At 43.5% G+C, this 22466-nt stretch overlaps 1 protein-coding gene across 4 annotated transcripts in view; it reads right to left on the minus strand.

The window, feature by feature from the left end:
* Positions 1 to 22466, minus strand: part of COL14A1 (collagen type XIV alpha 1 chain) — a 131034-nt gene that overhangs the window by 34861 nt on the left and 73707 nt on the right. For all 4 annotated transcript variants that reach the window (XM_081012464.1, XM_081012465.1, XM_081012467.1 and 1 more), the window contains 15 exons: positions 20341 to 20470; positions 20092 to 20214; positions 19337 to 19486; positions 18915 to 19031; positions 17395 to 17541; positions 16028 to 16102; positions 15643 to 15782; positions 13979 to 14102; positions 13680 to 13823; positions 12372 to 12536; positions 9823 to 9861; positions 7502 to 7640; positions 3409 to 3551; positions 2986 to 3095; positions 2592 to 2750 (listed from right to left, as the gene is read on the minus strand). In XM_081012464.1, coding sequence (XP_080868590.1) covers positions 2592 to 2750; positions 2986 to 3095; positions 3409 to 3551; positions 7502 to 7640; positions 9823 to 9861; positions 12372 to 12536; positions 13680 to 13823; positions 13979 to 14102; positions 15643 to 15782; positions 16028 to 16102; positions 17395 to 17541; positions 18915 to 19031; positions 19337 to 19486; positions 20092 to 20214; positions 20341 to 20470 — 1905 coding nt within the window. The remainder of the gene's footprint in view (positions 1 to 2591; positions 2751 to 2985; positions 3096 to 3408; positions 3552 to 7501; positions 7641 to 9822; positions 9862 to 12371; positions 12537 to 13679; positions 13824 to 13978; positions 14103 to 15642; positions 15783 to 16027; positions 16103 to 17394; positions 17542 to 18914; positions 19032 to 19336; positions 19487 to 20091; positions 20215 to 20340; positions 20471 to 22466) is intronic.

Genomic DNA, 22466 nt, shown 5'->3' on the forward strand with positions numbered 1-22466 from the left:
TTGCATCATACAACACAGGCTTTATTAATGTTTAGGATAACATTGTAACTGATGTAACTGAGTGTACATTACAGAGCTGTGTTTCGAAATGCATGCTTGCGGACTTACATAACCACCAACCAATTCACATGAAGGCAACCAGCATTTTTCTGTGGGTGTAGATTTTGCTATGTCATTTATCCTTCATACAGTTCTGATTCTCTTTAACAAAAGCCATCATTTCTTTCTTTTTCTTTCTACAAAAGGCCCTTTAACTGCAACCTTTTATAAGTTCATCTTTGTCTTTTGCTGTTGGAATGTAGTCACAAAGGTTGTTTTGTTCAATTGTTCTGTGAGGCCTGATGTATTCATTCCCATATTTAAGCCTGAGGCCTGAAAGCAATTCTTCTTCTTCTTCTTCTTCTTCTTCTTCTTCTTCTTCTTCTTCTAGCATAATTTTGGGATAAATATTCCTGACAAGTCAAGAAGCAGTAGGTCCAGTGCTTTTTTTTCCTAAAAAAAATATGTTTGGCGTACTCTCATTTTCCTACTCATATTGAAATACTGCCCCTCAATAAGGCCAAACTTAGATTCACAAAATGTTTAGGTGTATGCACACCCCTGCGTACCCAGAAAAAAAGCACTGAGTAAGCCTATTTTGAGTTTTTGTCCTATTATGTTTAATGGAGCTTAGCTGCTCAGGAAAGGTCAAAGGCTATGGGTAGATTGTCCAACTTTGACACAAACCCACCTCTCCTCCTATAGCTTCAGCTTATTTCATTCTCTAATCCCCAGAATGCAATGGTACTGTTCCTGAAGACATTTTTGGGGATGATGAATGGGAGATCCAGTCTTGATAAGAGAAGGAGGGTTTGGTGTCTTGCAAAAGGATGATATCAAATCATTTGGAGGAAACAACAGTATAAGGGCAATGCTCTTCTTAGAATCACAAGTTTATGAACACAACTTAAGAACTCATTATCAAGATGATGGTGAAGAAGCAAGAGGGTCATCCAGTGTCCCTTTGCAAGAGGGAGATATGTTGGTACCTTTGGTAGCAAGCCAAGACGTATTTGCAATTTTGATAAAATTGCTCACATTCACCACAATATGGACTCCGTACTTAATGAAGTTCAATCTGTGAAGGCATCCAAAGCAAATGACTTTCAGTCTTCAAGGCTTGAGGCTGTTAACAAAGGTGCTTGGGAAGTCCACCTGTATGCTTAACCCTTTCACTTCCAACAAGTCGGTGTTTCAATGGGTCCAGGAGAAGGTAAATGTCTTGTTAAAAGGGGCTTATACCACTTTCACGAAAAGAATCCATAATTCAGCCACCACTGAAGACCCTAACCCAGTCCCCAAATAAACTATTGTTGTTATCGTTTAGTCATTTAGCCATGTCCGACTCTTCATGACCCCATGGACCAGAGCACGCCAGGTACTCTGGTCTTCCACTGCCTCCTGCAGCTTGGTCAAACTCATGCTGGTAGCTTCGAGAACACTGTCCAACCATCTCATCCTCTGTTGTGCCCTTCTCCTTGTACACTTAATCTTTCCCAGCATCAGGGTCTTTTCCAGGGAGCCTTCTCTTCTCATGAGGTGGCCAAAGTATTGGAGCCTCAGCTTCAGGACCTATCCTTTCAGTGAGCACTCAGGGCTGATTTCCTTCAAATGGATAGGCTTGATCTTCTTGCAGTCTACGGGACTCTCAAGAGTCTCCTCCAGCACCATAATTCAGAAGCATCAATTCTTCAGCGATCAGCCTTCTTTATGGTCCAGCTCTCACTTCCATACATCACTCCTGGGAAAACCATAGCTTTAACAATACGGACCTTTGTTGGTAAGGTGATGTCTCTGCTTTTTAAGGTGCTGTCTAGGTTTGTCATTGCTTTTCTCCCAAGAAGCAGGTGTATTTTAATTTCGTGACTGCTGTCACCATCTGCAGTGATCATGGAGCCCAAGAAAGTAAAATCTCTCACTGCCTCCATTTCTTCCCCTTCTATTTGCCAGGAAGTGATGGGACCAGTGGCCATGATCTTAGTTTTTTTTGATGTTGAGCACCAGTGATTGACATCGCCATTCTGGGCATTGTGCTCAAGCAAGTGGTTGCCACACAACTCCAGAAACAATTAGATGGGACTGGTTTTCTAGATCCACCTTGATCAGGTTTCAGGTTTGGTTGGGGGGGGTGGAAATGGTCCCATGGGATGACTTTCACCGGGACAGGGAAAGCATGACCCTTAACATGCTAAGGATGATTGTTTTAGATTCTCAGCAGCTCCCATTATCACTGTCCATGGTGCCCTTCTGGCGAAACTATTCAATGTGGGTGTTGTAGGCATCAATGTATCTAGGCATGGGATCATCCCTAGCATGTTAAGAACTTGTTAAAAAGAGTTTTCCTGATACCCAAGGCAGATATTTAAATCTTCTCACTGTCAGCTTTCTATATGAGCCAGAATTTCTCAGGCAAACATTTCTTTAAATAACCAAATAGCAGCTTTTTTTCCTCATTACACGCATTACATCATGAACATTATATTAATATGGCAACCCTTTAAAAAAAAGAAAATGCTCTCTTTTAGCTCAAAACACCAAGCTGCTTCACTTACTGGGGCAGAGTTGTCCCTCGGCCCTCTCGATCGAACCATTCTTCCCAGTACCTCTATCCCATCAGAAGAAATATTGCCTGCTGCATTGATCATCTTCTCACCCACTTGTTTGCAATCAATCACAACTTTAGCTGTAGTTTTGCTGATGACAACATGCAACTGAGGGAAGAAAATTATGTGTTTAATACCAAAAAAAGAAATGAAAAGAAAGAAAGCCCAGGAAAATACATATAGTTTTTTTTTATAAAATCAACAACAGATACACCTCCTAATTCCCCATTTTAGCACTCCTTTCGGTAGAGACAAAGCAAAACCAGAAAAAAGTATTCAGAATATTATCACTTCTTTTTACATGATCACATCCTTTCCCCCCAAATGTCTCAGCAATTCTCACCTTATGGAAACTTCCATAAAATATTTTCTTTATATCAGGTCCTTCAAAAGTGACAGTCTGGAATTCACCTTTGTAGTCGTAATTGAAGAAAGTCAATGTTTTGCCACCATCTGTGGAGCGTGAGACAGAACATGTTTCAGAGATATATGCTTACAGTGTTTTTTAAAGGAGGAACATCAACTTAGATACCTTCGAGTAATTTATTTTCTTTGAAGGCTTCATCAAAATGATAAAATAGAAAATAGAAATAGGATCTCATAAAAGGGTGTGGGAACAATGTACAGGGGTACAAGTTATAACTTTATTTTGGGGTGTGGCAGGGAATTCAGTAATGGCTTCCTTTGTCTCCTTGAATGGGAAGGCAGAATATAAACAAACCAAATCAATCAATCAAGGTCTGAGATAAAGACACAATGAACATACTATCCAAAATAACTCCAACCAGTGGCTCATATTCTTCATTCAGAATCTCCCAGAGAGCAAACGGTTCCTCGGGCGTTTCAGGGAGTATACGGAAGAGAAACGTAATGGTATAATCTGAAGGAAGTCCCTCTGGGTGTAGATATCTGTAAAAGGAAAATAAGGCTCCAGAAACTGATGTCATCACAGGAAATGGGGTCCTGAAAGCACACCTCCGCCCCACGCCCCAGTCGTAATTGCTCCTATCTTCTTGAATTAGCACTTCTGAGGTAAAAGGAAAGAACCAAAGAGCACTAATTTCAAACTGCTGCTTTTTTTACTGTTAGGTTTGTTGCTAATTTTTGTGGTTTATATCTTTTATTTGAAAGCCACCTTATGTATAATTTTATTATATGACTATGCATGCATGCATGCATACATACATACATATGCATACACTCAACATGTACATTACCAAAAAGCAAACATAGTTCTCAATGCATTTGTGATGTGGCCCTTCGCTGATCATTGGATGACAAAACCAGAAGGTTATGGAAAAGAAGACTGCTGCAGATAGGAAGTCTACTCAACTGAGCTTAGAAAGCAGTACAATGCTCTCACTGGCCTCATTCCAAAACGTTTAAACTAGAGAGCCTATGGTATTCTCAGTTTTACATATAACCACCTATTTCGCCTTTAAAACTTTTAATTAAATGACCTGGAGGTCTGGCTACAGTAGACTTGCCTCTTCTAGTTAAGCCACCCTTAAGCTGTTAGAAGATGAGTGGCCGACTGCCGCAAACTTTTTTATAATTATATTTCTGATGTCATTTCACACATCTTGAAACTGACATGCAGAAAAGAGTCTAACTACATTGCAGCCTTCAGACTTGCTCCCGTGGGGCAATTTCATCTCTTCAGGATGACTCCAGAGGAAGTGGTTTGAGGAGGGCAGCCAAGAAGAGATGCTTAATGCCTTTGCTGAAGCGAAGCCTATGATACAGTAACTGCATTTCATAGGATTTCATTTCCTCCTCCAGTTACTTGACAGAGACCAACCAGAGAGTTACTGTGAGAGCTATCCACCTTGTGCAAAACCCAAGACTCAACACCACTTAAGCAAATAAAACATCAAGCACAGCGTTGCATCCCAGGTAGCATTTGCCGCTGTAGGGTTGAATTTGAACCTGTTGTGCTTCTCTGCAAGCACTGGAACACAGAATCCGAATTTCAGCGCAACTAAGCTGCACACGCCTAATCAGGTACAGCCCAAACTCAGTGGCAGTAATTTGTTCTCGCATGAATAAAGCAATCTTTTGTCTTGCTCTTACCTCAGAGGTTCAGAGGATCTTTCAAGAACATGTTTTTTAACAATGAATTAAACATATAAGACCAGGGGAAAAGGCATCTTGTGAAAGGAATAAAGACATTTCTTACTGTCTTTAACTCTCAGCTTGGGGAAGGCTGAAATAAGGGCTGTGTGTGCAGTGCCGACCTGTTTCGTTCCGGCTAAGCATGACTTACATTTGAAAAACAACATGGCATGCTCTACAGAAGGGACGGGGAAATGTTTTCAGCTTGAGGGGCACATTTCCTTGTGAGAAACTTTCCAAGGTCTGTTTGCCGGTAGTGTGGGGGATCAGAGGCAAAGGTGGGCAAGGCCAAAGGCAAAAAGACCCAGGCCTGTCTCTTAACCTTTGTACACTAGGCTACATTTCTGTCACATGAAAACCAGAGCCTTCTAAACCCCAAAACACACACACCCTCTCCATCCAGGCCAACAAGGGGAATTATCACAATCACATCTAGTCAAGGAAAAGGAGCCACGCAAGGAGGACGCAGAGCAAGATCTGTAAAGGGTGGGGCCTGAGGAGAGGGAGGGTAGCCTGGGGAGCAGGTGTGTCCTAGGGAGGGTTCTGAAGGCCACATTTGGGCCCAGTCCTAAGGTTCTCCACCAATGCAAGTGGTCTTGGGCAGGATTCACCTAACAAGCCTCGTCTGTGGTAAAGATTTCTGCTTGTGCAGAAAAACAACCCCGCAAGGACTTTTGCGGGGAGTGGATGGTCGTGGAGCATACCCATGGTCCTCACTGGGACAGGATAATACTACTACAACAACTACTACTACTGCTACTAATTTATTTGTACCCCGCCCATCTGGCTGGGTTTCTAAACAGAACATTAAAAACACGATAAAACATCAAACATTAAAAACTTCCCTAAACAGGGCTGCCTTCAGATGTCTTCTAAAAGTCAGATAGTTGTTTATTTCCTTGGCATCTGATGGGAGGGCATTCCACAGGGTGGGTGCCACTACCGAGAAGGCCCTCTGCCTGGTTCCCTGAAACCTCATTTCATGCAGGGAGGGAATTGCCCTTGGCGCTGGACCTCAGTGTCCGGGCTGAAAGACGGGGTGGAGAGGCTCCTTCAGGGATACCGGGCTGAGGCCATTTAGGGCTTTAAAGGTCAACACCAGCATTTTGAATTGTGCTTGGAAACGTACTGAGAGCCAATGTAGGTCTTTCAGCCACATTGGGATACAGCTTCCTCCCATATGTCTCCTGCATCCCCTGAAATTGGCTCGAGTGTGGGAGCAGGAGAGCGCAGAGAACAGTGAACAGGGGGAGGGGAATATTCCATCTGGCAAGCACAAATCATTGTGCAGACAGAACAATTGGAAGTTTGCCATGCTGAACCCACCCTGTAAGTTCCCACTTCTTCCAGCACCGAATGCCACGTTACAATCTGTGCTATCCCGCAAGCCTTGCCTTTTCTAATCACCACCATTTTCAGAATCCACACATGGGTTGAGTTAGCTTTATCTCTCCACTTAAGCAGCGTGCTTCCCTTCCCAAGTTAAATCCTGCTCTTGGACTCAACTTTCTCCGAAACTCAATATGCTCCTCTCTCGTGTTTTCAGCACTCAGCCCTCATGCCAGAGTGTGACATATGACGAGGGGTTTTAATGAATACAGATATATATATATATATATATATATATAGGGGCAAGCACGGTTGGTTTGGCCAAGGTAAAGATTAATACTGGTAACATTCCAGAGGCAGTCTGGGCAGACTTGCGTTACAGGAGAGATGCTTACTGTAAATGTTTGGAAGGAGGGTTCTGCCCACGACTTCTTCTTGGGAAGCAAGCAAAAGCTTGGTTCAAGAATAATAATACTATAGCTAGATGCCCTAATTCAGACAGCTCCGAGAACAGTGCTACTCACAGACCTTCCACTCAACCCCTTCCCCTGCCAATCAAATGACTGACAGGAGGCAGGAATGTGACATCTGGAGAACTAAGGAAATCTCCTCTCGCCAGTAGTGGGGAGGGATTGTGCCTCCCAAGCAGATTTTGGAATTGGGATACTTATTTCATAATCAACCAGGTACACTGGGGGGGTGGAGAGAATTCCATAGATCTAGAGAAACTTGCATGTGATGGGGGAAATTCTGCACATGGAAACGTATTCTGTTGTGCAGAAGATCTTGCACTTGATTGTGCTCAGAGATGATAAAGCTGGGAAACACTGAGCATGTGAGTAACACACAAATAAGTAACTCACTACCATTCTGCATTTTCCTGAACTGCAAGGTGCTGCAGTTTCTTCATTTCCTCTCCCCAAAAACACTGTCCTGTTTGCTTAGTGAGACTGCTTCATTTGCATCCATAAAAACCCTCACCTTTTCACCAGTGAAAACATTTACCGCCATGCCCCCAAATAACTTGAAACCTTTGCTATTTTTTGTAATGGTTAAATACCATACGGAGCTTCTGAGATGGGCCCAAAATAGATATTTTGCTACCTGAGGCAGAAACTCAAATGTCCCTCTCTGTTACTCCAGAGGGTCTTCCAATCATTCAGAGCAGATTTTGGGGGTGCACAGTGAGGCTGCAGAGGGAAGGGAGGAAAGAAAAGCTCCATGGGATCTCACTCACAATTTGTCACCCAGAATCTGAGCTTGAGGTGGATTGCCTCTCTTGCCTAATGGTAGGGCCCGCTTTTACAAATCCAGTATTCAGATGCAGATTTAGAAAATGTTGCTATGGTTTAGCTTCCATGAGCTTTGGCTACAATTACACCAACATATTTTAAGAATACATCTAGAGTTCATACTTGGTTGGCTGGGAAACCAAAGCATCCTTATGCAGTCTGTAGCAGGAGTAGGCATTAAATGTTCCAGGCTCCATAGAAACCCCTTCCACAGTTGCAAACTCTTTTTCCACCAAACCAAACATCTCCATCATTTTGAATCCTGAAAAACATAAGACGTGTCACTGACTTCTCTTAATGTGGTTTGGGAGTGAAAATGACTGAAGATTTATACCACCGCTAAGTTTACTAGCACGGGCACATTTCCCTGGGAACTTTCAAATCACAAAACCCTATAAAATAATGTAAGAAGGTGGTTGTCAACTTGCTCAAGTGTCATATGTTTTAAAGGTGCTTGAAAGGAAAAGTGGAAAAGGTTGTCAGCTAAAAGAGATTGACGTTGCATGGTGCTGAGTCAGGCCATTGGTTCAATTAGCCCAGTACTAAATTCTCCTCCAACTGAAAGCTGCTGAACAAAATGGCAGGAATTGGCGGCGGCAGCATCCATCTGTCTTGAGAGACAATGGAGTGTGCCTCCAGGGGACGAAGTCAAACCACTGCATTAGAAGCACTGAAGTGACTTTCTAAGGTATATTTGTCTGGGCGGCATGTATGGAGGTCCTGGGCAGCCCAGATGACAAGACCCCTCTCCCAGCCTCACTGATGCGGTCCAAAGGGAGGCGAGCAATATATTTGGCACCAGCTTGGCTTAAGGAGTTGGTGGAGGGAGGTGTACAAGGCATCTGACAGGAATTAAACCTTTTGAAATCCAAAGCATGAGCTCTAGAGAATGCATATTTATTTATACTGGTGTAAGTTGAGCAGCAGCAGCAGAAAACCCATGGGAAAAAATAGATTTGCAATAGAATCATTATGGCCTTTCATAGCTCAGGTTCTCCAATGGAGTTTGTGCATAAGAGGCCAGCTTGGCCCTGAGAATGAAGTATTTAGGTTGGAGACTTTGTTCCAAGGTGCTTAGTCTTCCCGAACTCTCCTATGTGACCTTGACCAATCATTGACTGCATTCGGTGTAATGATAAACTATAGTTTATTGGTACCGGAATGAGTCTCATGCTCACATTCTCTCCCTTCTCTGCTCCTGCAGTGTAGCTCTAAAAGGGTTGGAAGATTTCGGTTCCGTCTTCAATTAGCCCCAGTTTAGTATTACATCTGAACCCTGACTGTGACTACTCTTGACTATGATTTATTGAAAGAAGACAGCTTCAGAGTTGGCTTGTTTCAGCAAACTATAGTTAAAACTAACCACCAGTTTGATCAGTATTGGACACGGCGCTAAATTGCAACTAGTCGAACGTAGAAGCAAAAGCTTCTGATCTCCTCAAGCCCTTGCCAAAGGGGAATAGAGGAGAGAGGATAACATGAGCCCAAGGTTTGCCCAGACACGTTCAGGCAACCATCAGCCATAAATCATTACTTCCAATGAAGCTGCTGTCTCTTATTATCTGAGCCCAGCAGTAATTTCCTAACTAGATTTGTTGCAAGCTGAAGTCCTGTAGTGTGTGTGTGTGTGAGTGTGTGTGTGTGTGTGATGCCATGAATGATTGACACGGCCCTGGCAGAGTGTACCAGACAGTCTCATTATATGACTACGGCTTTTAACAGTTGAACAATAAACCTTTCCAGAGCAGTAGTATTTTTAATGTATTTTTAATTTGTTGTTGGAAGCTGCCCAGAGTGGCTGGGGAAACCCAGCCAGATAGGCGGGGTATAAATAATAAATTATTATTAAATTTGTTATGTACTGAGCTGAATCCTAGAACAATAGGATCCAGAATGCAGCAGTATGATTGGTCCGCAGGAGCCACTCAATCCAGCTCCAGGTGGAAGTGAATTAGCGACCTGATTGGCCTGCAGGAGCAGCCAATCAGGCTTCTGGAGGAGGTGAATCCGCAACCTGACTGGCCTACAGGAGCAGCCCAGAATTAGCCAATCACTCGGGGCCCATTGTGTAAATAATGTATAATATATAGCTAGACTTTTGGGGAAAGTTCCATTCATTGCTAGTATGAGCTCAATAAAGAGCATGAAATTCACACTCGACTCCGAGTATATTTCAAAATTATTAGTAGTAGGCATGTCAGTTAGGGAAGTATCTGCAAATGAGAAATATAATCCTTTAAACAATTAACAGAAGATGAAGAGTCCGAGGGAGTGTTAGGGAAGCAGATACAGCAAGGTCTGCTCCTGTCAGTCTCTCCCCACTCCCAATTTCACGTGTTTAAATTTGTGCTTTAAACTTGTAAGCCACCTTGGGTGCCTTGGCAGGAAGGCAATATAGAAATGCAAATGAAGGAATGAAGAAGGAATGTATAGAAATACTATACCTGCTAGGCTGTTGCCATCTTTATAAACCAATGGGCAAGCTGCAAAAAGGAAGAAGAGAATATCTTTAAGCCTTGAAAGAGAGAAAAATTGTTGGCTACACGACATATTTCTAAATGGAAACCAAAATCTGTGCAATGAGATCAATAGACACCAGGACCTTGATGTGCAGTTTGGCACTGTAAGAACACACAAAACAAAAACCCTGATGAACCTCCAGTAAACAATGATAGTTTTACACTGTTGGTTTTAACTTCAGTCTGCAATAGTATTGTTTTAAATTGGTACTTAGCTAATTTTATTATTGTGATTCACTCTGGGCTCCCTTTGGCGAGGAAGGGTGGATTATACCTTTTAATTAAGGAGCAATAAAAAATAGTAAGTGCTATGAGGAACCTCTGTTTTCATTCTGGTCCCTGTTAACTGTGGAAAAACAGTGCCTCAGAAACATTCCAGGGCTGTAGTTGTCATGACTCCCTCGACGCCTTCAGGTTCAGATGAGGAGGGAGATGAGAAGGAATTGGGGGAGGGAAGAGGCGGGAGCAGGTGGAAACCCTTCCCTGCCTCTGAGAAACACTGTTGAGAGTCCCAGCTGCTCCTTCCCCTCCTCCTGTGGCAGAGAGAGCGCTGTCAGAGTCTAGGCATGGCTCAAAGCCACTGCCTGGGGTGACTGCACAGGAATGAGTTGGAGAAGCAGGTCTGACACTCTCTCCCCAGACAAGGCAACACCTCTGGAGAAGGAAGAAGATGCACCCACCCAAACATTGTGCCCGCTTGCATCCCACGGGAATAGAGATTCTCTCATGTAAGGGCTTTGCCCCAACCTAGCTTTAAAGGCTGGCAGGTGAGCATGAATAACTTGTAGGAACAATCTGTGCAGTCTTGACACTGAGGTCTAGCTCCAAGGGCCTTCTGGCGGTTCCCTTTCTGCAAGAAGCGAGGTTACAGGGAACCAGGCAGAGGGCCTTCTCGGTAGTGGCACCCTCCCTGTGGAATGCCCTCCCATCAAATGTCAAGGAAATAAACAACTGCAGTCATACCTCATGTTATGTTTGCTTCAGGTTGAACGTTTTCAGGTTACGTCCCACTGTGACTTGGAAGTACCGGAAAGGGTTACTTCCGGGTTTCGCCACTTGCGCATGCAGAGACGCGCAAAATGATGTCACGCGCATGCGCAGAAGTGGTGAATTGTGACCTGTGCACACGCAGACGTGGGTTGCGTTCTGCTCGTGTTGCGAACAGGCCTCCAGAACGGATCCCATTTGCAACCAGAGGTATCACTGTATCTGACTTTTAGAAGACATCTGAAGGCAGTCCTGTTTAGGGAAGATTTTAATGTTTGATGTTTTATTATTCTTTTATATTTGTTGGAAGCCGCCCAGGGTGGTTGGGGCAACCCAGTCAGATAGATTCAAATAATAAAATTGTTGTTGTTGTTATCTTGGACTTGTGAACCTCGACCCGTGCACCTAGACCAGGCTCTTCTCTGCCAACCCTATGCCTTGTGAGAGCTCTGAGACTGAATTGGCTCCTTTCCTGCTGCCGAGTCTATACCATTACTCTGCTTCGATAAAGGCCACTTCCTTACTTACAAGTAAGAGCATCTGCTGTCATGGTTTGGAGCCAGGGCAGCAGTGTGGAAACAACCTTAATCTGAAATGTGACATGATGCACATTCTGCTATATAGGTTTGATTGCAAAAGGATTGCAAAAAAGGTGAAGTACATAATTGTTCAGTGGCTTTTCCTTCGAATGCACAGAGTTCAACTGTTACTATCATACTGCAGGAGTATCATACACTACCATAGTTAGCAAAGCATCATTTTTATACGCTGTTTGGGCAATAAACCTATTATTGAGGGGAAGTGGTCTCGGTGTTTCAATTTCTGGGAATGGAGTTGAGAGATGACCTAACCTGGGGAGAAAACAGCAAAGACCTGATGAAGAGAGCACAGCAGAGGTTATATTTTCTGAGAATCCTCCGGAAAAACAATCTCTCAAAGGACCTGTTGATGGCATTTTACCATTGCACTGTGGAGAGCGTATTAACTTATGGTCTGTGTGTGTGGTTTGGGAGCTGCACGGCCAGGGAAAAAACAATGCTGGCCAGGGTTGTAAAGACTGCAGAGAGAATAATTGGGTGCACTCTTCCCACCTTGGATCAAATCTATGCTGCCAGGTGCCATAAGAAAGCGGCAGAGATAGCGCAGGATAATACGCACCCCGGAAATGATCTCTTTCAGCTTCTGCCTTCTGGAAGAAGGTATAGGGTTATAAAGGCCAGGACTAGCTGCATGAGAAACAGTTTCTACGCAAATGCAATTCTGGTTCTAAATGCAGCATAAGGGGTCTCTATAGTATAGTGTATTTTTTAGTATAGTGTATTTTATAGTATAGTATAGTGTATTTTAAAATGGGGTTTCAGAGTTTTTAGGGGTTTTTGAATGTTTTATGTAGTTTTTCAATTTCATTGTTCTGTATGGGAATGACAATAAAGATATTGTATATCGTATAAACAGAAGCAGATAAAAATGAAGTCTTAATCGCTAACTTGCTGATGCTGTCTCGCAGACAAAAGTGATCAGTTCATCTTCAATCTTCTTAAAGGCATCAAAGTCGTCCACAAAGAAGACATGCCTGTCACTAGGCTTGCTGCCAATGTTAACCAGTTCTGAATAATCAGCATCTGCTACTCCAATGGCAAATATGCTGAACCCTAGGTTGGAGGGAGAAAAACACAGATTAAAAAAAGCCTCAGATGCAACAACCGTTCTTCCTCTTGCGAATCTTTTAACTAAACGCAGTACGGAAAAATAAAACCAGTTTTCTCCATCGCGCACCAGAAGGCACAAATTCACTTCTCCACCCCAATAAACAACACCAGATTACTCTTTCAGCACTTTCATAAAAGGACTCTCCCTTTAGCCAGCCAAGAAAAAGGAATTCTCTCCCTTCAACCAGCCAAGTTTATTTTAGGAACAGAAACTACGTAGTGTGTCCAACAGACAAAGAAGCACACAGATTAATTTCCCTTTTTTCTTTCAATAATGTATGACCTAATTCTAACACTTCCTTTGCCAACACACCAATCCTGCAAGTTAGGGTGTCTTGACCATTGTGCCAACACAATGCAACAGACTAGGGGCTTGAGCCGTTGGTGCACTGAACCCACAATTTTATTTTATTTTTAGATTGGTGGATGCTAGTTTAATAGCCCATGCCCCAGATGCAGAAACTACTGCGTCAGAGAAGAGAAAGAGACCTGAGACTCCAATAATTGCAGCATCTTCTGCATTTTATCCCACACTAGCAAAAATCACTGACACAAATACGGTGAAAAAGCTCATTTGACTCTCTCTACCTGACTTTTATGAGAACACCTATAAAAGTGACAGGTAGGTAGCTGTGTTGGTCTGAAACAAAATAAAAAAATCCTTCCAGTAGCACCTTAGAGACTAACTAAGTTTGTCACTGGTACGAGCATGCACACTTCTTCAGATGCATGCACACCTATAAAAGTGGTTAATGGATGGTTGAAGAGTCTGCATATATCAGCAAAAGAGAAGCCCGAGAGAGAGAGAGAAGAAAGCAATTATGTGCCTTGCAAATTACTTCCTTTTAAAACATACATCAAGCAAACCAATCACATGGAGCACTGCTTTGCCACTTGCTTTTAAATTTTGTATTTTATGAAAGGCCTCCTGAGACAGTTAAGTTGGAACAGGTAATTCTTAAGAGAATGGCCATTTACCACCAATATCAGAGGGAAGATGGGCAACAGAAGCCTATTGCATTCATCTCCCAATTGGGGAATTTGGCCTGATCAAGGTGAGCTTTTCTTACATCCCTATGTTCTTACCATCTAGCTGCATCTCTCTGGCGACTTTGTTCACATCATCCTGTGATCGCCCATCTGTGATCACTACCAAAACCTTTGGGATCCCCTTTCTGGTCCCTGAATCAATAGTAAATAAGGCCTGTTGAGCATGTTTAATTGCCTTGCCTGTAAAGAAGAAGAAGAAGAAGAAGAAAGATAAACAGTGCACCGAAGTGTATTTATTTAATTTCTATCTCCACTTTCTCCACAAAAAACATGGCCCCGACGACGCCCATTGTTGAAATCAGCAATGACAAAATCTACCTGGCAATCTAACTCACCTGTTTTGGTATTTCCTCCCTTGTATGCTATGTGCTGGATGGCCTCCAAAAGCGTTTCCTTCGTTCGGTAGGCATTCAGTTTAAATTCTGTCCTGGGATCGTCACTGAACTGAGCAATGGCCACCTTCATAGAAAAGACATCTCACTCATTTATTGCAGACACAGCAGGGGCAAGTGAGAGCTGGTTAGGATCCACACTCTCTCAGACACACACACCTCAGGTAGTGGTAAATTTTGAAGTTTAGGAGCCTCATCATGAGAGCCACCGCAGCGGCACTTCCAAGGAGAGTCCCAAAATGCAGACAGTTGTGTGGATCCATTATTACACAAACATCAAAGATCAGTAATATATAATACCAAAGATATTAGGATCAGCATAATTTCAAACTTAGACATAGTTTCCTGCCAGTAAGCTCCACTGCCCTTAGTGGTATTTACATCTGACTGCATAGGTTAATAATAATAATAATAAATGTTAAATTTTATTTATATCCCGCCCTCCCCAGCCAAAGCCGTGCTCAGAGTGGCTAACAACAGTAAAATAATACAGCATTCTAAAATCAATTCATTATAAAATCAGTTCAGATCAAATTGATGGCAACCATTGGGCTAGAGTTCAGCTTGTAGAACACACTGAGCTTTAATAAAAGATCTTTAGCTAGTTGAAATGCAACCTTTAGCTTTGAATTTGCAAAGAAGCGTTACCCTTTCAACTGCTGGCATGAAGCAGGTAGCCCATCAAAGAAAAAGAAAGAAGTAACCAGCCTCTGCTTGACTATTTCTCTTGTTCCTTCTCTGCTAATCTATCACAAACAAACTTGAAAGCCTCATTATCAGTGCCAAAGGAAGGAGGGCATATAAGTTACCCTGGTACTCTGGCAGATGACAACCATTCTTGGTCTGCAATATCTGGACATGCGTTTCCCCTGCACTGCACCGCTGTCCTCAAGATCTCTATAACTTGCATCAGATGCAAGAAGGATAAAGTGGCAAACCCAAACTGCTCACTTCCTGCTTGGGTCATGAGAAACGCGAACACCAGACACCTCTTTTCTCATGTGTCCACCTTTCTAAAGACCACCATCTAGTCAAAGAAGAATGAAACAGGGACAAGTGGGAGTTAAACTGAATGGGTGTTTACACTGAACCCTCCTCCTTTGAACAGAGGTGGCCAGTGTAGCTTACAGCTGCTCTCTATGATACTTTGCTTATCAACACATCTCACCGAATTCTGTGTAGAGAAAGGGGCTTAGTCCTCCCAGTAGGAGCTATGTGAACACCTGCCATCTCCCAGTGGTGTTGAAGTCAGCTTGTGTGGCCCACTTTGAAGACCACAGCAAGCCTTCAAATTTCAGCAGACTTGCTCGGAAGTGTGCTATGCAAAAAATAACCTGTGTCATAAACTTACAGGTGGGTGTGTTTGGAATTGAGGCGTTAGGGGAATTTCAGTAACACAGTGAGTCTCTGTACAGGAATTAATGACACTCTGGAATATAAATATTTACTAAAGAAAGATCGCACCGCATGCTTTTCTAAAGCGTTCACCATAATATTGTATTTTCATTCATCCCATTCCAAGCCTCCTTTGAATTAAATGTTTGCTCACATTTTGAATCCTGTTAATTCTTTCTCACACTCACTCACTCACTCACTCACTCACTCACCTGAGTTCCATCAGGGCCAATTTTATCAAGAGCTCCAACAGTGCTGTACAGGAAGCCAATGATTTTGTTGAAATTGTCGTCTCCGATACTCCACGAGCCATCCACCAAAAAGACAAGGTCAGCCTTCGCAGCTTTGCAAACTAAAGACATACAAAGTACTTTGGAATCAAAAAAGATAGCAGGTTTTCCATCCTAAAGTGATGCCTCTCCTCCTTGACATGTGTAAACCTGCCTATGGAACCCAATAAATGTTAGGATTTCACTGAGTAACTATGAGCTCTACCCTGGAGAATAATAATAATAAAAACAGCTTTCAAAACAGAAGTTTCCTTAAGATAATCATTGCATCATTCACACCTGTTACTCTGCTACAGAAAGAGCTTACCTTCCTTTGCAGGAGGAATTGTAGGCTGTGGAGTGGTGGTTGAAGGAGTTGGTGGTGGTTGGGTTGGGAATGGCACTAGAAACAGAAAGAAAGAACAGTAACAGGAAGCTTGACTGTGTCAGCAGGTCAATTGTGAAAGCATTATTCAGATATTGGGAGAATGCAGGAAATGTGAATGTTTTGTTATATGCCCAGCTCATATTGTACTGAGCCCAGAATTTGGCTTGCTGGAGAATCTCAGTTTTCATCTGCTTCAAAAAGGAGTTGCTAGCTCTGACGGTTGCAAAGATTTGCCTGAAATCTGGAAGGCCTCACAGTCCATCTCCACTGGCAAAGTCTAAATGCATATAATTTCACTGACGAAATATAACTTGCGGTGCTCCTTCTGGTTCATCTTGCAGGGCTGGTGCAGTCTTTAGCACCACACAGGCATTTGAGTCAAGTTTAAGGTTATGAAGTAAGGTGAGAGCGGTTTCATACTTACCCCCAACAATCAATACACATCCCTAAGGCAGAGGGTAGGAAATGGGAGTTTGGAGGGGGGATTTAATCAGTATTAGATATGCATAACATTAGACCCAAACACACATCTGTCTTCTTTGTCTCAAAGCCAGACCAGGGCTGTACTGAAGCATTTTTCCACTGGTCCAGAATCCCATAGCTCAATATAGTAGAGCAGCCTGTCTCAACCTTGGGTCCCCCAGATGTGGTTGGACTACAACCCCCATCACCCATAGCTTGCAGGATCCATGGTCAAGGATGATGGGAGTTGTAGTCCCACAACACATATGGACCCAAGGTTGAGAAAGGCTGTAGTAGAGCATCTGCTTTGCATGCGCAGTGGTCCAAGGGTCAGTCCCTAGGTAGGAAAACCATGTCCCCCCGCATCTGAAACCATGGACAAGTTCTGCCAGACAACACTCAGCCAGATGGATGGATGAATGGACAGTCCTGGTAAAAGGCAGTTTCTGATGTCCAGTATTGGAACTGAAGGCTTGGGGTGTAACCAGGGAAAGATCCTGCTATGCTGACTAGGCATAAGTCAAAAAGCCAAGTTCCTTGTGCCTATACCAGGCCTAGCCAATCCAGAGGCTACATGTGGCCTACCAATCACAGAGGTCAGTGATGCATCCTTCTGTATCTGAAGAAGGATCTGTCTTTGAGGCCTAGCCACGCAAATTCCCAGGTAGCCTCTTAAGCTAGACTCTGTCCTCAGGTTCGGAGGCGCTTGCCTCCAGCCACGGAGTCCCTGATGCAAATGTATCAGATAACGGTGCCAAGTTTAGGAAACCAGGTGCGAAGGAGGTCTTAGTGCCTATGTCTGATGACAGCAAAATGAACCGAATTCCAATGGGATGTATACTTACAAGTGGTCTCCATTATGCTAACAGCAGGCCCCTCTATTTCTTGAAGCTGCGTATGGATGCTGATTTTGTATTCTGTACCAGGAACGAGTTCAAAGAAGCAATGCCGAGGAGTTCCTCCGCCAAGTAATGCTTCCCCCTGTGTCCCATCTGAAATTAGAAATGGAGCTGTTTAAAGATTAGGACTTTGGTCTAAAATAAAGGTAACACAATGAAGTGAAGCACAGCGAAGAAGAAGAAGAAGAAGAAGAAGAAGAAGAAGAAGACGACACTTTGAGCTGGATTCTATTAGCTGGTAATGCTAAACCAAACTATGACTTAGCAAGAATGTGCAAGCGCACATGCTCCTGGAAAGAACGCAAAGCATGTTCTCCTTCATGGAGAGCACATGTTGCCAAGGGGTCTTACAAGACATCCCACTGTTGCAGGATGTTAAAGGTAGTTGGCCACCCTTGCGATTGGGCTCCCCTTGTGGTTGGGGAGAATTTGATGTTGCCATTTTATGATTGACAGCCAAGAAGTTTTATTTTCCCTGCGTGCAGCATTGAGATTCCTCATTTCTCTGCACGCATCGGATTACCTGCCCACCCTCCCTATATTTAGGGTTGTTCGCATTGACCTTGCTATGCCTGTCATGGGGTTGTCTGCTTTTGGGGCAGGGGCAGGGGCCTGGTAGGAATTTTGTCCATTTGGCTGACTGGCTGGTGCCATTTGGTTTTTGCCTAATGTGTAGCAAATCGTCACAACTTGTAAGGTTGTGGTTAGGCATTGGTTTTATGAATTGGTTGCTGGAGGGGTATGGATTGGCTGTGGCTGCCCCTCCAATGCTGTTGCTGCAAGGGTATTCTGTTAAAGGAATCCAGGGGCTTGCCATGCTTTTGTCCGAACCCCTGTCAAGGGGCTAGGGCCACGCAGGAGCCCCTGGGAGCATTTGGGGAGAGGTGAGGGCATGGTTCCCAGCTCCATCTTTCTCCCCAAAATGTTTCCCCTTTCTGACTTTCGCGGGCGTGCGAATGTCAGTCTGTCCCCGGGCGGGGACAGATAGTCTCACCCAATGCCTAAGCAACCACTCTCATTTTCTGTATTTTAATAAAGTCATGGCCAAAATTATGCCAAAAACCTTACAAAAAAATCTGGGTGAATTGTGTTTTATTGGGGTGGCTTGGGGACCTCGACACGCAACTGCTTTTCTTGTTCTCCAGTCCTGCTGCCGCCGCACTGCTGTGAGCTAAGCCATGGTTTGACTTAACATTTTATCTGAACCCGGGACTATGGTTTGTTTCATTCCAGACAAACCAAAAGCCATAACCAAGGAGGACTGTGGGAAGAGTACATTCTTCATGATCTTTTCTTTGGGAATCCTCACGTTCCGTGCAAGGTGGGTCACTTTCATGAGAGTTAATCTTTGTTTAAGTTTCACTATAATATGGTAAGCAGATATTAATAATGAATCAAGCAACATAGTATCTTAGTAGTTGACAGATGTTATGGCATCACACTGATGCTAAGTCCTTATGGCTTACCAAGAGCTGATTCGATCACAACCCTGTATGCTGTTGCATGTCTTTGAAGTTGCCACTGAGCACAGATACTTGTCATGCGGACTTGATAAGCACTCGGATTTGTCACTCCCAAGTACACTGAAATGGAATACAGGGATAAAAAACATTCGTCATTTCTTTAGATGCAGAACCTACTTGTCGTTGATTTAAAATTTGGGTTTTCTCAACACTTGTCTGCCTTGTTTGTTCTGTGCGTTTTACTTTTTATGTACCTTAAACTTGAAGTAAGAACTTCATGCAGAAGAGCAAGCAAAAACATTTCCTTTAGGAACAGCGCAAAAGAAAAGTGGTTGAGTTCGAGATTCTGTTCAAGGCTAAGGTTACCAATGAAATATGGTCCATGGAGATTAGAAATTGGATAACAAGAAGTTGAGGTCTCTTACATGTTTTGGCTATGCCAGCTAAAGCATCGCTGAATCCCGTTGAGTAGGAAGCAAATACTTTAACGCTGTATTCGGTTCCACTGAGCAAATTCAAAATAAGGATGGTGCTGATATCATCTCCCACAAACGTCTCCAGGGCTGGTCCAGGGACTGCAAGAAGCAAGAGGAATATAAATGACTTAGGCAGGGAAACACAGCTTGAAGACACTGTGAAATTTCATTACTAGCTTCTGATCACATAAAATCATGCTCATTCTTAAAATGAAATATTTTCCTAACCCACTTTATTCCAGTTTACAAAACAGACACACACACACACACACACACACACACACACTGCTAGTTTCTTAAAGGCAATTCTCATTTGTCATGAGTGACTTGAGCATAAATAACCTTGGTCTAGTTGACAGTAGATAAGATGGTATACCTCTGTCTGGACTGCAGTTGGGAATTTGCATGACTGAATGCTCCCCCGTTATAAAAAATAAAAATCCCTGCATGCAGAAAGCTAGCATGTTAGGAAGAAGCGCTCTAGTCCAACATCTTCCAGAAATGCTAGTTTTTATGGCCAGGAATTCTTTTCCATGGACAGTCAGACTGAAAGTGGGATCTTCTCAGGAAGGAATTATTGTAACACAGGTTTCCCACCTTATCTTGTGAGAACTATACCTAGGCGAGTTGCATTCACACACCTGATTTAACATATTTACCCCACATTGAAATAAACTACATAAGCAACCATTTTAGACACTCACTGTTCACAGGTTTATATACAATCCTGTATCCCATTGTGGGAGATGGCGGGGCATCCCAGCTAATCCGCAATCGGTTGTACCATTCGTCAGAGACCCTGAGATTTTGAGGAGCAAACAGGGGCACTGCAAAATGAAAACGTATTACAAATGAAATGGTTCTCAGTACATCCCGGAGAAACAGCGCTTGCTTAAAAAAGGGACAGTTGCTTATATTACGACTTTTGCAGGAAGAGAAGCCTTTGTACTCACATGTTTTCCCTGGAGCTGACAGACTGACACCTTCCCCGTCAGAATAGATGGGGGTAACCATAACTTTATATTCAGTGTCCGAGAGCAAAGGCTGAAGAAGCAAACTGTTTTGCCTTGCAGGGACCATTACCTGGTCAGGGGAAACAAAACAAAAAAGATCTATGATTAACCTCTGTTTTTTGCATCTGTTTCAGAGCTTCTTGAGCCACTTTAGGTGATTAAACCTCCTCAGCACCGGTGGACTAGGTTCTAGAAAAATAAAAGGCATGTACATCCATGTACACTCTCCAACGTGAAAATGCCGATACTGTGTGGGTTTCATAGAATCATAGAATAATTGGAAGAGACCACAAAGGCCATCGAGTCCAACCCCCTGCCAAGCAGGAAACACCATCAGAGCACTCCTGACATATGGTTGTCAAGCCTCTGCTTAAAGACCTCCAAAGAAGGAGACTCCACCACACTCCTTGGCAGAAATTCCACTGTCGAACAGCTCTTACTGTCAGGAAGTTCTTCCTAATGTTTAGGTGGAATCTTCTTTCTTGTAGTTTGGATCCATTGCTCCGTGTCCGCTTCGCCGGAGCAGCAGAAAACAACCTTTCTCCCTCCTCTATGTGACATCCTTTTATATATTTGAACATGGCTATCATATCACCCCTTAACCTCCTCTTCTCCAGCCTAAACATGCCCAGCTCCCTTAGCTGTTCCTCATAAGGCATCGTTTCCAGGCCTTTGACCATTTTGGTTGCCCTCCTCTGGACACGTTCCAGTTTGTCAGTGTCCTTCTTGAACTGTGGTGCCCAGAACTGGACACAGTACTCCAGGTGAGGTCTGACCAGAGCAGAATACAGTGGCACTATTACTTCCCTTGATCTAGATGCTATACTCCTATTGATGAGGCCCAGAATTGCATTGTCTTTTTTAGCTGCCGCGTCACACTGTTGGCTCATGTCAAGTTTGTGGTCAACGAAGACTCCTAGATCCTTTTCACATGTACTGCTCTCAAGCCAGGTGTCCCCCCATCTTGTATTTGTGCCTCTCATTTTTTTTGCCCAAGTGCAATACTTTACATTTCTCCCTGTTAAAATTCATCTTGTTTGTTTTGGCCCAGTTCTCTAATCTGTCAAGGTCGTTTTGAAGTGTGATCCTGTCCTCTGGGGTGTTAGCCACCCCTCCCAATTTGGTGTCATCTGCAAATTTGATCAGGATGCCCTTGAGTCCATCATCCAAGTCGTTGATAAAGATGTTGAATAAGACCGGGCCCAAGACAGAACCCTGTGGCACCCCACTAGTCACTCTTCTCCAGGATGAAGGTTTGTCATACGTCCATCTCTTAGAAACAGATGCAGGCCATGACTTCTGAGTTTAACTGCGACACATGCAAGATTATTATGCACGAAGGCATGCACGATGTAGATAGTAACGTTCAGTGGTGCCCCGGGAAGGGTCCCCAGGTCCTGAGCTTTCATTAAAATAAAAAAGTAAGTACAGACTAGACTGGATAGCGCAGTCGGTTAGAGTGTGGTGCTGATAACACCAAGGTTGCAGGTTTGATATCTGTATGCAATAGCTGCATATTCCTGCATGATGACTAGATGATCCTGTGGGCTATGTTATTACTAGAGCAGTCAAGTACAACATTTTCCTGTTGCCTAGAATGGACACCCAGGGGAACATGGCTCCAGCCAGGGGAGACTTCCTGCCATACCTGCTTTGGAGCTTCCTCCCTCTGTAGGTGACCAGGTAGATGGATGTGACCCTAGCTGACCAGATAAAAGGGCTGGCCAAGCAACCATCTCTCTCTTGGCCTCTTGGCTTCTTGGACTCTTGCTCTCCTGGCTCTTAGCCAGCACATGGCTCAACCCTCACATAGGATGGAGCCTATGAGCAGAAAGTCTGAGATATAAGCTCAGACTTCTTTTTACTGTCACCACAAGATAAAGCCTGCCTTCAGATTACTGCTGAAAACCGAACGCGAGTAAAACTTTATGTGTTGTGTTATTATTATTTTAAGAGGAAAATAAAAGGGGAAACTTGCCAGGAACAATCCAGACTGGATTGCTCAATTAAAGGATTCTAACAAATCACCAAACTTGCTTCCAAATACGTTGCAAAGGCAATGTGCT

This window comes from Podarcis pityusensis (genome assembly GCF_964106645.2).
Source record: "Podarcis pityusensis genome assembly, chromosome: 7".
In the NCBI taxonomy this organism is placed as follows: Eukaryota; Metazoa; Chordata; class Lepidosauria; order Squamata; family Lacertidae; genus Podarcis; species Podarcis pityusensis.